Genomic DNA, 12917 nt, shown 5'->3' with positions numbered 1-12917 from the left:
CTGTTTCATCCTCCAATCAAATGAAAGCAGAGGCGGCGTTTTCGTTGAGGTGACTGCAGTGTTTGTGTTGTTAAGACAACTACGGAGACTTGAAGATGGAGGAGAGACTAGTGGTTGCTATTTTGAGTTATCCGGAGCTGTATGACTCACAAATGTAGAATTTCACATTATTATTAAATATTAAAATTATACCAATATCAACAGCAACACTTGCAGACAATACCCAAATGATTCAGTCACTGCCTAGCAACATAAAAGGTGCACCACACTTCTTTTTTTTTCTTGTCAACAAAAAAGGCATTGTGTTGCCTCGCATTTGTGGAATGCAAAAGTTTGTTCGGTGTGATCGGCCCCTAAAGGTCCCAGATCATGAGGTAACTGTAGATAAATGGAGAGTTATCTCCTATTAAAGTTATGCTTTTGTAAAGGATAATAATTATACCATATTAACAAAAATGACTTGTTATTAGCTTTTTAAGCTAAACAAAGCAGATGAAAAACATTCTGTGTGCAATAGGGAAAGGATGATCACGTGCACATGGTTAGAGCTAGGCCCAGGAATAATCTGTTCAAAGAACGGTAAAAGCGAAAGTGGCAACCAATGCTGATTACAAAAAAATCTGGAGATCTGTTGATCTCGAACACTTATCAGTCATGCTGCGTCTTGATTTTAAGAGCACATTTGAAACGCATATTGACAAACAGTCAAACAAAAACTAATCTTTAAGGACGAGGAAGTTCTGGCAACTCAAAACCTATTTTCAACCATCCAAAGAGGCTAGTGGGGGTGTCTGTCTAACCCACCAAAGCTGAAATCTACCCGCATTTGGCGAGTGCTAATGTCAAGCCCTGATTATTATAATGTATATTGAATATGAATTATCATACTTAAAGGAAATAGCAATGGTTAATGATCCCTAGTGGAACCATATTGTGAGGTGTTACCATTCAATTCATACATTAAAACAGTTTCTAGGTTAATAATATAAAAGTAATTAGTAAGAGTAAATTAAAGTAGTAAGAATAAATGTGTTCAATACTGACAATGCCAAAAAGTCACATTTTCACTATAATAAAAGGGGCTTGTCACAGGTTTCCAACAATTCTCTAGCTAATCCCTCTCCTAGAAGAGCAGGAGAGGAAAGAAAACAATGGAAAAGGCTAAAAAGAGAAAGTGTGAGGACAAAAGTGGTGACAGTTCTTGGGCTACAGGGAGAAACTGGCTTTGTTGCCCTGGAGCTCAGCTCATGCTGTGCTCCTCTGGGCACATCAGCGGAGAGTGTGTGTGTGTGTGTTCCTTTAATTGTCTGCTTCTTTTCTCGCTGAGGTTAATGGAAACCTCAGGGGGCCTCTACTTCTGCCTGATCCTCTGCCTTTCACTTTCTGGAGACAGACACACACAAACAAACATACTGTAGTGCCTCTAAGAAAAATCCTCTGCAGTCAGCATTTGCATTAAATCACGTCGAGATCCTTTCAACACCTCCTTCAGCTAAAAATCCTTATCAGGGTGTCAAACTTTCATAAAATGAGCTTCGATGATCACAAACTTGGGAGGAGATGGACCTGCTAGAAAACATGGGCTAACAATTACCGGACCATGCTGGCAGACGTGTGCTGTAGCCCCCAGGCTCCTGTAAATGCTGTTTATTTAGCTATGAATGAGCATTTACTTGGAGGAGGAGGGCTAGCATTATTCTGACATCCGACATCCAAATTATCACCTCGTTTAAAATGGTCCAATTGAAGGCAAACTCAGAGGGAGGGTCTGTAAATAATAGGCTACTGAAATCAAAAAGGTGAAAGGAGAAATGGTTTTTACCTCGAATATTTCTCCACTTTTAGAACTACATAAGAAATTGTTTTGATTTTGCCCTATTATTCATTCGTTAAGTGTTTGTTTACATGCGCGAGAGAGAATATTTCAGTAGGGGGGTTAGAAACACAAGTGTTTGACATCGAGTTCCTGTCTGCCTTCATTTTATCCTCCAAGCGGGAGGCTCCGGTTATTTTGCGTTTCTAATGAGGAGATGGAGGTTTCTTAATGGCAGACCTCCACATTGGGCCTCTACTGTCCGCCTCTCCCCAGGCCATCCCTTTCACAATTAACCGGTGGTAATTTGGCGAATGAAAGCAATCTAATAGAACATGCTTTATAGTTAAAATGCTTTTTCAAAGAAAAGAATTAAGACAATATTCTCCAATTATTAAAAACTTGCATGTTTATCATGGAGTAACTGATTGTAAATCAGGTAAAAACAGGATCCCACCAGTTTGAAAATTGTTTTAATCATCCCTTATTATTTATTTGTAACAATGTTTACATCTATGAGAGAGAATATTTCTGTAAGAGGGTTGGAAACTCAAGTGTTTGACATCGAGTTCCCGTCTGCCTTCATTTTATCCTCCAAGCGGGACGTTCCTGTAATTTAGCTTTTTGGTGAGATGCAGGTTTCTCAGTGGCAGACCTCCACAGTGGGCCTCTACTGTCCGCCTCTCCCCAGGCCATCCATTTCACAATTAGCCGGTGGTAATTTGGCGAATAAAAGCAATCTAATAGAACGTGCCTTATAAGTAAAATGCTTTTTCAAAGAAAAGAATTAAAAGGATCTTCTCCATGTATTAAAAACTTGAATGTTATCATGGAGTGACCGATTGTAGTTCGGGTAAAAACAAGGCATCACCGGTTAGACAATTTACAGAGATTTCTTTTTCCAATTCCAGGAAATTGTTTTAATCATCCCCTACTATTCATTTGCAACACTGTTTACATCTATGAGAGAGAATATTTCAGTAGGAGGGTTAGAAACACAAGTGTTTGACATCGAGTTCCCGTCTGCCTTCATTTTATCCTCCAAGCGGGAGGCTCCTGTTATTTTGCTTTTCTAACGAGGAGATGGAGCTTTCTCAATGGCAGACCTTCACAGTGGGCCTCTACTGTCCGCCTCTCCCCAGGCCATCCCTTTCACAATTAGCCGGTGGTAATTTGGCGAATGAAAGCCCCTTTCTCCAAACTTAGACCCTCCCTGCTTGGTGTACCCCACTGGTAAAGCCATGCCAGCTCAAATAGGGGCCCTCTCATTGCTGACCAGTGTGCATGGTTGGGGGTGGCCTTATGTGGGCACTGAGGCCTACAACAGCCCCGCCTCTGATGAGAGAACCAGAGCTTGATGAGGGGCCCAACTTTAATATGGGTACAAGGAAAGAAGACACGTATGAGGATTTTGAAAATCAAAAATGACAAGAAGGTCAAGAGAAGGGATGCATGAGGTTGTTTGTTTGTTTGTTTGTGTTTAATGCCATGCCAGCTTCTATAGCTATTTTAATTGCAGGAAAATTTATACTGCAATAAGATTATATACAGTTTTTATAATTTATGTTTGCTAAAAAAAACTCTTCAAAAGAATGAACAGAATAAAATGCATCTCAGAATTGAAGCCAAAGCAACCTAATAGGACATGCTTTATAGTTCTCCAAGTACTAAAAACTTGCATGTTTCACACAGTAGCTCCTTTCACACATAAACACATACAGGTATGTATAAACAGGCCCTTTTTGAAAATACCGGGTAATTTTCTGGAAAGAGAAGTTGTAACATTGCAGGTAATTTTCCAGAGTAAACATAGAGGGAAAATTCCTGGAAAGAGCGCGTTGAGATGTCTACTCCAGCCAATCGGAATATTCAGATGCATTCACATCCGCTCTGTTTATGAAAATAAAAGTCTTTGAATATTTTTCCAGACACATTTAGCTGCTAGTTGTTAGTCAGAAAACGCTTCTATGTTCCTTCTTAATGCCAACTGTGTAACAAATGATTGATAAAATGCTTATGATAAACCACTGTTTGTTTACCTTCAAGCTGCTTCAGTTGCTTGATCCATCTGCACCTGAAGCAGCCCCTGAGCGCCAGCACACACACACACATATTATGTACCATCAACAAAAGCCCGACCTCTTCTATGTGTACAAATCGGTACAAATACAAGCGCATCGGTTTAGAGCTCATTTCTGGTTAATGGATGTGTGTGCATGGTCTTTTCCGGGAAAATTCCAGAACATCCTTGCCTGTGTAAACAGCACATATTTAAATTTACCGGTAAAGTCGTTCCGGTAATTTGCCGGGTATTTACCGGTATCAATGTGTGAAAGGTGCTAATGATACAGATTAATATCCGGGAAATTTCTGAAACGACTTTACTGGTAAAGTAAACGGTAGTAAACACAGAAGACATAGAAGAGGTCGGGCTTTATTTGATGGCTTCACTTTTATTTAAAGCTTTAGCATTCATGCAGCTTCTTTGTCTTGGAGACATTCAAAGGCAGAAGCGTGAACCGAGGCTTAATGTTTACACATTTGACTACATTACAACTTCTGTGGATGGATAAGTATTGTGAACAACTTCAATGAAAACATACGAAGGCACACTTTCACATTTCGAGATTTACATGATATATGTGTGCGTGCTGGCGCTCACCAAAGCACTTCTTCAGGTGCACAAGCGTCAAGCAACTGAAGCAGAGCTTGCAGCTAAACCAGCATCAGTTTATCATAAGCATTTTATCGATATTTTTTTGCACAGTTGGCATTCAAAGGAACATAGAAACGTTATTTGACTAACAACTAGCAGCTAAATGTGTCTGGAAAAACATTCAAAGGCTTATATTTTCATAGTCAGCATTGATTTGAATGTGTGTAAATGTTTTAATTGGTTGGAGTAAACGACTAACGCAAGCACTTTTTTCCTTCTGCGTTCACACAGCGCAGCATTCCGTCAAATTACCGGTAATGTTGCAAATTGTCTTTCCGGAAAATTGCCTGAACAAATTTACCGGTATTTTCAAAAAAAGCCTGTTCACACCTGATCCCTTTCTGGAAAATTGTCGGTAATTTTCCGGAAAGGTCTGTATGTGTGAAAGGGGCTATAGAGTGACTGATTGTATGAGTAAAAACAGGGTTCCGCCGTTTTTTTCTGCTTTTCACCGGAGATTTCTTTTTCCAATATCTGGGTTAATTTCATGAAGTTAAATTCTTGTATGCACATCCAATTCTCTTCACCATTTGTTTTTAATATATGAACATATTATTAATTTTAAGTCCAAAGGAGGTAATGGACAATCTGCATGGTGGAGATGAGTTCCACAAGAAAAGAAATGCTAAGGCCAAACACAAAAGCAGAGTAATCCTTTGGTCTAAAGGATGCTGAGCAGTTTTGCCAACACTAAAGCATCATTTGGAGGCAGTCCTTTGAATGTTCTCAGTCAGCTCTGCGCAGGCTTTCAATAGAGGATGTCAACCTGCTGACTGCTGAATGGACAAGCGGTCAAGGTTCAGATCCAGCTGAGTGGAGGAAGTCTATTCTACCATGAGACTGAACAGCTTTCATGGATGCTGCTCCTTAATTCAGGCCTAGTTTTAATTTGCAGGAACAAATATGTGCATTTGATTGGCATCAGCTTCGGGGTCTGATAACCAAGTGTCTCTGTGTGCGTGTGTGTTCAGGAAGGATGAGGGGTGGATCAAGTCTCACCTGCAGTGCAGATGGTCCTTACAGAGGCAATGTTGCTCAACTGATTCTCAGATAACCCAAGCCATACAGACCTTTAACCCTACATCACACAGTGCCCGTCACAGCGTAAACTAATCAATACATGTCGTCCCACAGGGTCTAAGCTGGCTTGAGTCATTATTTTGTGTTTATCTGAAGAATAAAGGTTCACGTTTCCTCTATAGCAGTCACCAACCATTAGCTGAACACTTTTACTACAACAAGCCACTAAAGTTCACATCACAGTCCATTACAATGAGGTAAAAATTTAATTTTCAATCAATTAATCTTGATGTTTAATGTAACAGTAGTGTGTTTGTATTGATTTTGGTATTATTAGAACAATCTTTCTCACAGTTCCTAAAACTATTGGCAGAAGCACACCATTTTTGGTGTGTTGCAATGCAAACATTGTGAATTTTACAGAGCAAAACAAAGTTGAATCTGTGTGAAATTAGAATCTTGGAGAACTGGGCCTGGCAATTTCCTATAGACCACAGGTGTCAAACTCAGTTCCAAAAGGGTCGCAGCTCTGCACAGTTTAGCTCCAACCCTAATTAAACACACCTGATCAAACTAATTGAGTGCTTCAGGCTTGTTTGAAACCTACAGGTAAGTGTGTTGGAGCAGGGTTGGAACTAAACTGTGCAGGGCTTCGGCCCTCCAGGATTTGAGTTTGACACCCCTGCTATAGACCATTTCAATGTTGTCATGCCATTGGCCCAAGAACATTTTCAGCTTCTTATCAAACTATTTCATAACTGTAACAAGAAGCAATTCAATCATAACTTAACATTAAAACAGCTATCATAACATTATTCATCAATATGTGGACATTTTTGGATTCTCGGAAGCTATAGAGATTAAAATTGCTAAACAGGAAATTACTTTGGGACAATTTTTTTTTTTTGTTGACATCCCTCAAAATGTTCTATATGACTGTCTTCTTAAAGCTACCCATAGAGAATCAAATACATGCAATGTAAGCAGGGTTATCATATTAAACCAATAAATGATTATTATGAGCAGGTTCTTTTAATGAATCATTACTTTAATACTTAGGTGCTTCCATTAAATCATAAAAATCTAATGGATTTTAAAGCTGGAGGTTCATTCCGCTGTGGCGACCCCAGATAAATCAGGGATTAATCCAAAGGAAAGTGAGTGAGTGGGTGGATTTTAAAACTGAAGTATTCCCAAATGATTAAGAACCTAATCATGCCAAGAGCATGTGAATCAAAACCTAAACAAATCTTGAACTCTGTATCAATACCTATATCAAGAGCTCACTGTTTACCAACACAGCCAAACTTTAGTTTGATCTCATTTGGCACAACTTAGACACGGCAGCCCCTGCTTTGTGCGAGCAGGAAGGAGGGGGTCACTGGCCACAGCATTCGTATGGGTCACCTACATGGTGGCGTGAACACCCCATGGAGTGGGGGTACAAAAGAAGAGGCATCCATCCAGAAATCACCATTGCATGGATGGAAGTGCTCATCTGGACAAGGTGGCAGGGGGTCGTAGCCCTCCAAGGACTTGAGAACTTTTCAAGTGACATGCTTCCGAGAGCGTTCCCTGGTTTGATAGTGGAATGGGACTCTTACAGAACAATGCTCCACTTGTCTCTTTGTTTGATAAGCATTTACAGACTATGCAGTTTAATGGGTGCTATTTATAACACACTCTTTAAAGTGTGTAAGAAATAAAACTTCACAATGTTTGTTTTGCTTTGTTATTATTTAGGTGAACAATGAATCCGGGCAAGTTAATGCACTGATAAAAAATGTTTTGGTAATCTTCAATCAAAATCTGACCATTTGCTGTTGTCAGTTTGATGGTTTCAACCTCAATATACTCAACATTAGTTGAGCATTAGTTTGCTTTGAGGGAATGATGTACAAAAAGGACCCGCCTCCAACTCAATATTCTGTTTCAGCTAAAAATACATCAACAAACTGAAATGGATGTCTCAGCAACTCAGCAACCCCCAGTTCACAAGGATTTTAATCTCAAGACGGGATTGCTGTACATTTTTAGCAATGGAAAGATCTTTAAACACAAACTGCAAAAGATGCAATGAAGAAACAGAGCAAAACTAAAAGCAAGGACGAGTCGAGTACCATAACTGCCTGAGTAAATCTGAAAATTATGCAACAAAGTCAAACACAGAGCTAGAGTAAATGTTCACTGTTCCAGCTGGGATCGTGTCTGTCTGAGTGGGTGGGATTTTTCTGAAAAGCCAACTCGACTGCTTATTAAATCATCAGAGTCTCCGCAAAAATACTGTAAAAGCAGCAAAACCAGCAGAGATTTTGCAAGGTCTCACAAATCAGAAAAGTAGTTGAAACTGAAAACTGTGAAAGGAGGACTGCCAAAGTTATTACTCAACTCAACCCACTACAACTCTAGCTATTCGCACTGTAAAACCTCTTACAAATCAACTGGCAGTTGCAAAACTACTAACCGGACGATCCTGGGATAACTTCATAACAAAAATACAGAAGAAATTATGAATTGCCTGCATATAATGTTTGAACGTCTATGAATCATACCCCACATTTACAGTATCTGAATCTGCCTGAACAGGTCTAACCAGTATTGAAGTACAAAAGCTCATCTGCCATGTCTCTTGTTCTGGCTCTCTGAAGCACAGGAAAGAATAAAAATGTCCTGATGTACACAGATTACAACCACAGCAAAATCACCTCATTAAAATGTTTCCATTCCATGGGATTACTTTAAAATGAATTAGGAACTTTTCAAATGCACAGCAAATTACTTTGCTTGTTATGGGACTCTAAAACTAAGTATCAAAGTTCAGTTCAGATTTCTGAAGAGAGAGAAAAAAAAAACCACTTTGACCATTTAAAAAGACAAGCAGGGAATGGCCATGACAGTGCAGAGTGCAGAGGGTTTATTTCCAACGCTCTGCCTCCAACACCATTTTAGATCAGACATCGAAGACAGAAAAAGAGCATAAAAGTGACAAACTAAAGTAATAAAAAAGTCTGCATTTGTTTGTGTTCTGTATCTTCAGCTCAAATAGCAGTGGCCACATATAGAATTTTGCTGCGGCATCGCATATCCAACTCAAATCAATTGCGATGGCATGCGAATTCTGAAAAGTTTTGACAGAAAACTTTCTTGAATGGGTGAAAAACAAATCATATACCCAATGTTTTTATTTTCTAGATTTTTGAATGTAATTGTAAGGTGTGCAAAAACTTCTGAAAATAACTTTAAACTGCAACTCAATGAAGGCTATGTAGTTAAACTTGAGCTTTAAATTAAACTGACATCAACTGACCAGCCAACTTTACTTTTTCCAGAATTTTTTAGGTTAATCGAAAGGGGGAAAACACTCTTTTTGGCCAAGAAAATCCTTCATTTTTAATCACTTTTAGGCCAGTTTTACTAGAAATAGTCTTAATTGCAATTAACACAATTTTTTTTTGATAGCTTAAAAAGTTAATAGCATAATTAATTTAATTCAGTAAGAGAAAATGAAGACGTGTTTAAAGAATCTGCATATTTTTGCAGTCTTTGCTGATTTTGCTGGAGCAGCTTGAATTTGCATTAGACTGAAGTGAGGCCCCGCATTTAAATAATTAATCAAATAAATCTTTTTCTCTCAACATGCTTGAATATAATTCCCTTTTCATTTAAGCTGGACTACCGAGCATTCACTACAACGCCCATTCTTTCATCCGTCCTGTTTTTTGTTAGGGGCCCTGAAATGTTGCATATATTTAAAAGCACTGGGCTTTCACCCCCTCAAACCTTTGCAAATCCGTTTATAGAGACAGGCGTGCAGTCCAGGACTGTTTTATCAACTTATTGAGTGTTTCTTTCCGCTCTGTGTCTGGGGTAAGCAGAGACAGACTTTGGGGCAATAAATCCCACTTCTCTCTTCAGTTTCATTTCATCCAAGCTATACATTTTTATTACATTTTACAGTAGAACATTAAATAAAGTTCACAAAAATGTCATCACGCTGAAATAACTATAATATATACGCAACTAAAAAAACCTAAAGCTCCTCCTAAAAGTGATTTAAAACAAACGTCTTGAGTGCTTGGTGAAATATAGCGATTGTAATGAATTTATGAGATATCATGCTGTGTTCTGGCACTTTAGTAAATAAAATGAAAAAGGCAATTAATAATGGCCAGAACAAGCAGTAATGAGTTACTTTAAATATATATTGTAGGCTACTTAAACAAGCCGAAATATTTTACGGAACAAAAAAATAAACAAAAGAAAGAAAAACACAGCTGCACTTGGATAAACGTTCATTCAAAACATTATAAACAAGTCTATAATTCACAAGATATTAATTTTATCCATCTCTTTATGTCAAATTACCCTGATTTTGATTCATTTATTTTTTACCACTTAATTAATTACACTGCGCACTGGAAACAACGGTCACTCAAACTATTGCAAATGCTTCCATCATTAAGTTATTCAACCATTTAAATCTATAATTCATAATTAATGTCAAATCTCTCAGTTTTATGGGTTTTCAAAAAAAAATGGTCAAAAGTGCAATGCAAAGCTCTTCTGCAAAACTTTTCACTATTCAATTGTACTGGTAGGTATACGGTCTAGCCTATAGCTCTAATTATATTACATCACTAATTGAGGAAATTAGAAAAATATAGTCTACTGTGCCAAAAAAAAAAAAAAAAATAGAACTAACGTGAGAACTGATGTGTGAAAAGTTACAAAAGTGAAGGGAAAAGCAAAGGTCCGTTAACCTGCAATGATCCAGTGTGTCCAACAGAGACCACTGCGTCATATGCGGTCGGACACGAGCCATCTCTCAACATAATACAAAAAAAGTATCATTGCACAAATATTGTTTATTTGAATAATATCAGTATGAATGAATGTGTATGTGAAGGATCGTGGTCTAAATTTCAGCAATCCAAGTGAAAGAGCTCGACAGTAGCAGAAGCAGCGAAACCAAAGTAAATGTTTAAACTGGTGTCTGAAAACTATACGGCTACTGCAACTCTGCGTTTACAGATGGATAAATGCAAACCATTGACAAAAATAATGATTTCTTTAAATAAATGGGGTCTTCAAAATATATACAGCGTTTTAATAATAAAAAAATTTATCATTTTGTTCAGGCCAAGAAAGATAATAATATGCTAATAATAAATGCATAACTGCCTTTGAAAAAAGATAAAGAGAACACTGGGTGTTTTTTTAAGTGACCGATGTTGCTTAATTATTATATATGACATACAGCAGCCACGCAAAATAATAAAGTTAAGATAGACCATGAACCGATAATAGGCTTATCTAAAACCGCGTACTGAATTTCTCATTTGAATATCTAGAATAGGATATGCATTAAATTATTTTAATGTATGCAGGGTGTATATATATATAAAATTATATATATATATATATATATATATATATATATATATATATATATATATATATAAAATTTATATATATATATATATATATATATATATATATATATATATATATATATATATATATATATATATATATTTATATATATAAACTTTTCATTAATTCGTTTTTAAAGGTCATAACTAATTACACTCAAAGTGAACGGCAAAAAGCAGTTATTGGTCGATAATTTGACTTAACTACAGCAATCAAACAAGATAAGTTTTATTCCGGATGAAATTTTGCGTCGTCAGGCTCGTGAGAAAATGCCAACAGGCACACACAGGGATAAAAAAAGAGTACAAAACAATGGCAAAAGATAAAATTGTCAGGCCTAAATAATGAATAAAAGCGTTAATTGTGGAAATGGAAGGTGCATCCTCAATGTATGTTTTTGTTATATTGGCTACTACTCTGAAGAAATTGTAAGTCAGCTGATGTGCACATATTAGTAGCATTCGTACCTGTACCAGTCCAGTCCGTTCTCATAATTCCGGTCGAAGAAGTGCGGCTCCGCTCCGACCGCGCGTATATCTGGATGCACGCGCAGAAACTCCAGCAGCGCGCGCGTCCCGCCCTTCTTCACGCCGATGATGATTGCCTGAGGAAGCTTCTTGCTGCCCGAGCCGTTGGAGAAAGTTGACAGCGCGGACACCCTCCGTCCGTCGTCCCACTCCTCAGCTCGGTCTGCGTCCCCTTCATCTTTAGAGAAGTCTCTGAGAGCTCGCCTGACCGCAGGCTCGTCGTAATCTGACTCTACGTCCGTCCACGAGCTCTGCGGTCTGGACAGGAGCTTGGACATCATCAGGTCCGACCGGCCACTTTCTGCCTCAGCGTATTTCCCCAGGAAATCCGTCTCCTTCGCTCGATTACTATTGTCCACAACTAAACTCGGTGGCATAGTGGCACAGTAGCCCACGCATGAGTACAGCATGTAGACCCAGAGGAGCAGCATGATGAAGAGGAGCCCGAGTTTCTTCTTCACGGGACTGACGGAGAGTGCGTAAAAGTGGTGACAGAACAGGCTATATTCCATAAGCCCTGTGCATGCAGACCATCACACTCCAACTGGACATATTGACAGGTACGTACAGTTCTGTCCAAGTCCAGAATCCTCCCCTCAGCAGTTTTTGAAAGCCATAAGTCCACAATTAAATCCTCAGAGGTGAAACAAACTGGCCCAAAGTGGACGTGGGCATCAAGGAATGCGATTTTAGTCAGCTGTTCTCGCTCATATCTGCTAAGGAAAACGAGAAAACTGAGGAGAACGACCGGTGCACTTGATTCCCAGCCGTAGGAGCTGCTCCCGGCCGCATCCTCGAGTGTGTCTGAGCGCTTTCGGGAGAGTAGACCTTATAGAGCGCTGGTGTTTTTGACTGACAGCAGGGCCAGCCTACCACCGTGTGCTCGTTTAAATAAAGGCGGGGCTGCCTAATGAAGCCTGCCAATCATAGCTCGACATAGGCGGGGACGTTAGACAAGACACTTGGTCGCAGAGCCGATTAAACGCTCTTATTGGATAGAGAAACATTAGAGCCGAATCCCTTTATTCCCGTTTTTTGGGAGTTTCCAAGTGTTACAAATTTTACGCAACTGAACGGTTTAGAAGAGAATCAGGATTTGGGAAGTTCAATGAGTTTTTCGTACACACTAGCTAAGGCTATATGTTTACTTACCAAACTTTAACTTAAAAATACAATTTGTAAAAAATAAAAAAATGACAAAAGTATAAAGGCGCACGAAAAAGTTAGCATATTAACTCATACATTAAAAAAAAAGTAATTTAGCTGACTGAAACCTGAGTTAAACACATACAAAAAAGTTATTTCTTTAATCACTTTTAAATGATAGGTTCGGTAGTCTTTTCTGGTATCTTAGAAATGACAAGCATCTAGGATAAATATTTTGACGTCTTACATAAAATTAAAATAA

The 12917-nt window shown here is 38.5% G+C and overlaps 1 protein-coding gene across 1 annotated transcript in view; it reads right to left on the bottom strand.

Moving 5' to 3' along the window:
- The window catches only part of hs3st3b1b (heparan sulfate (glucosamine) 3-O-sulfotransferase 3B1b), a 30329-nt gene extending 18308 nt beyond the window's left edge, over positions 1-12021 (bottom strand). Inside the window, 1 exon segment of the mRNA NM_001080568.1 lies at positions 11450-12021. Coding sequence (NP_001074037.1) covers positions 11450-12021 — 572 coding nt within the window.
- Positions 12022-12917: the final 896 nt, after the last annotated feature.

Source organism: Danio rerio, chromosome 12, assembly GCF_049306965.1.
Source record: "Danio rerio strain Tuebingen ecotype United States chromosome 12, GRCz12tu, whole genome shotgun sequence".
In the NCBI taxonomy this organism is placed as follows: Eukaryota; Metazoa; Chordata; class Actinopteri; order Cypriniformes; family Danionidae; genus Danio; species Danio rerio.
The sequence above is the reverse complement of the archived record's forward strand: the minus strand, read 5'-3'. Positions and strand labels throughout refer to the sequence as shown.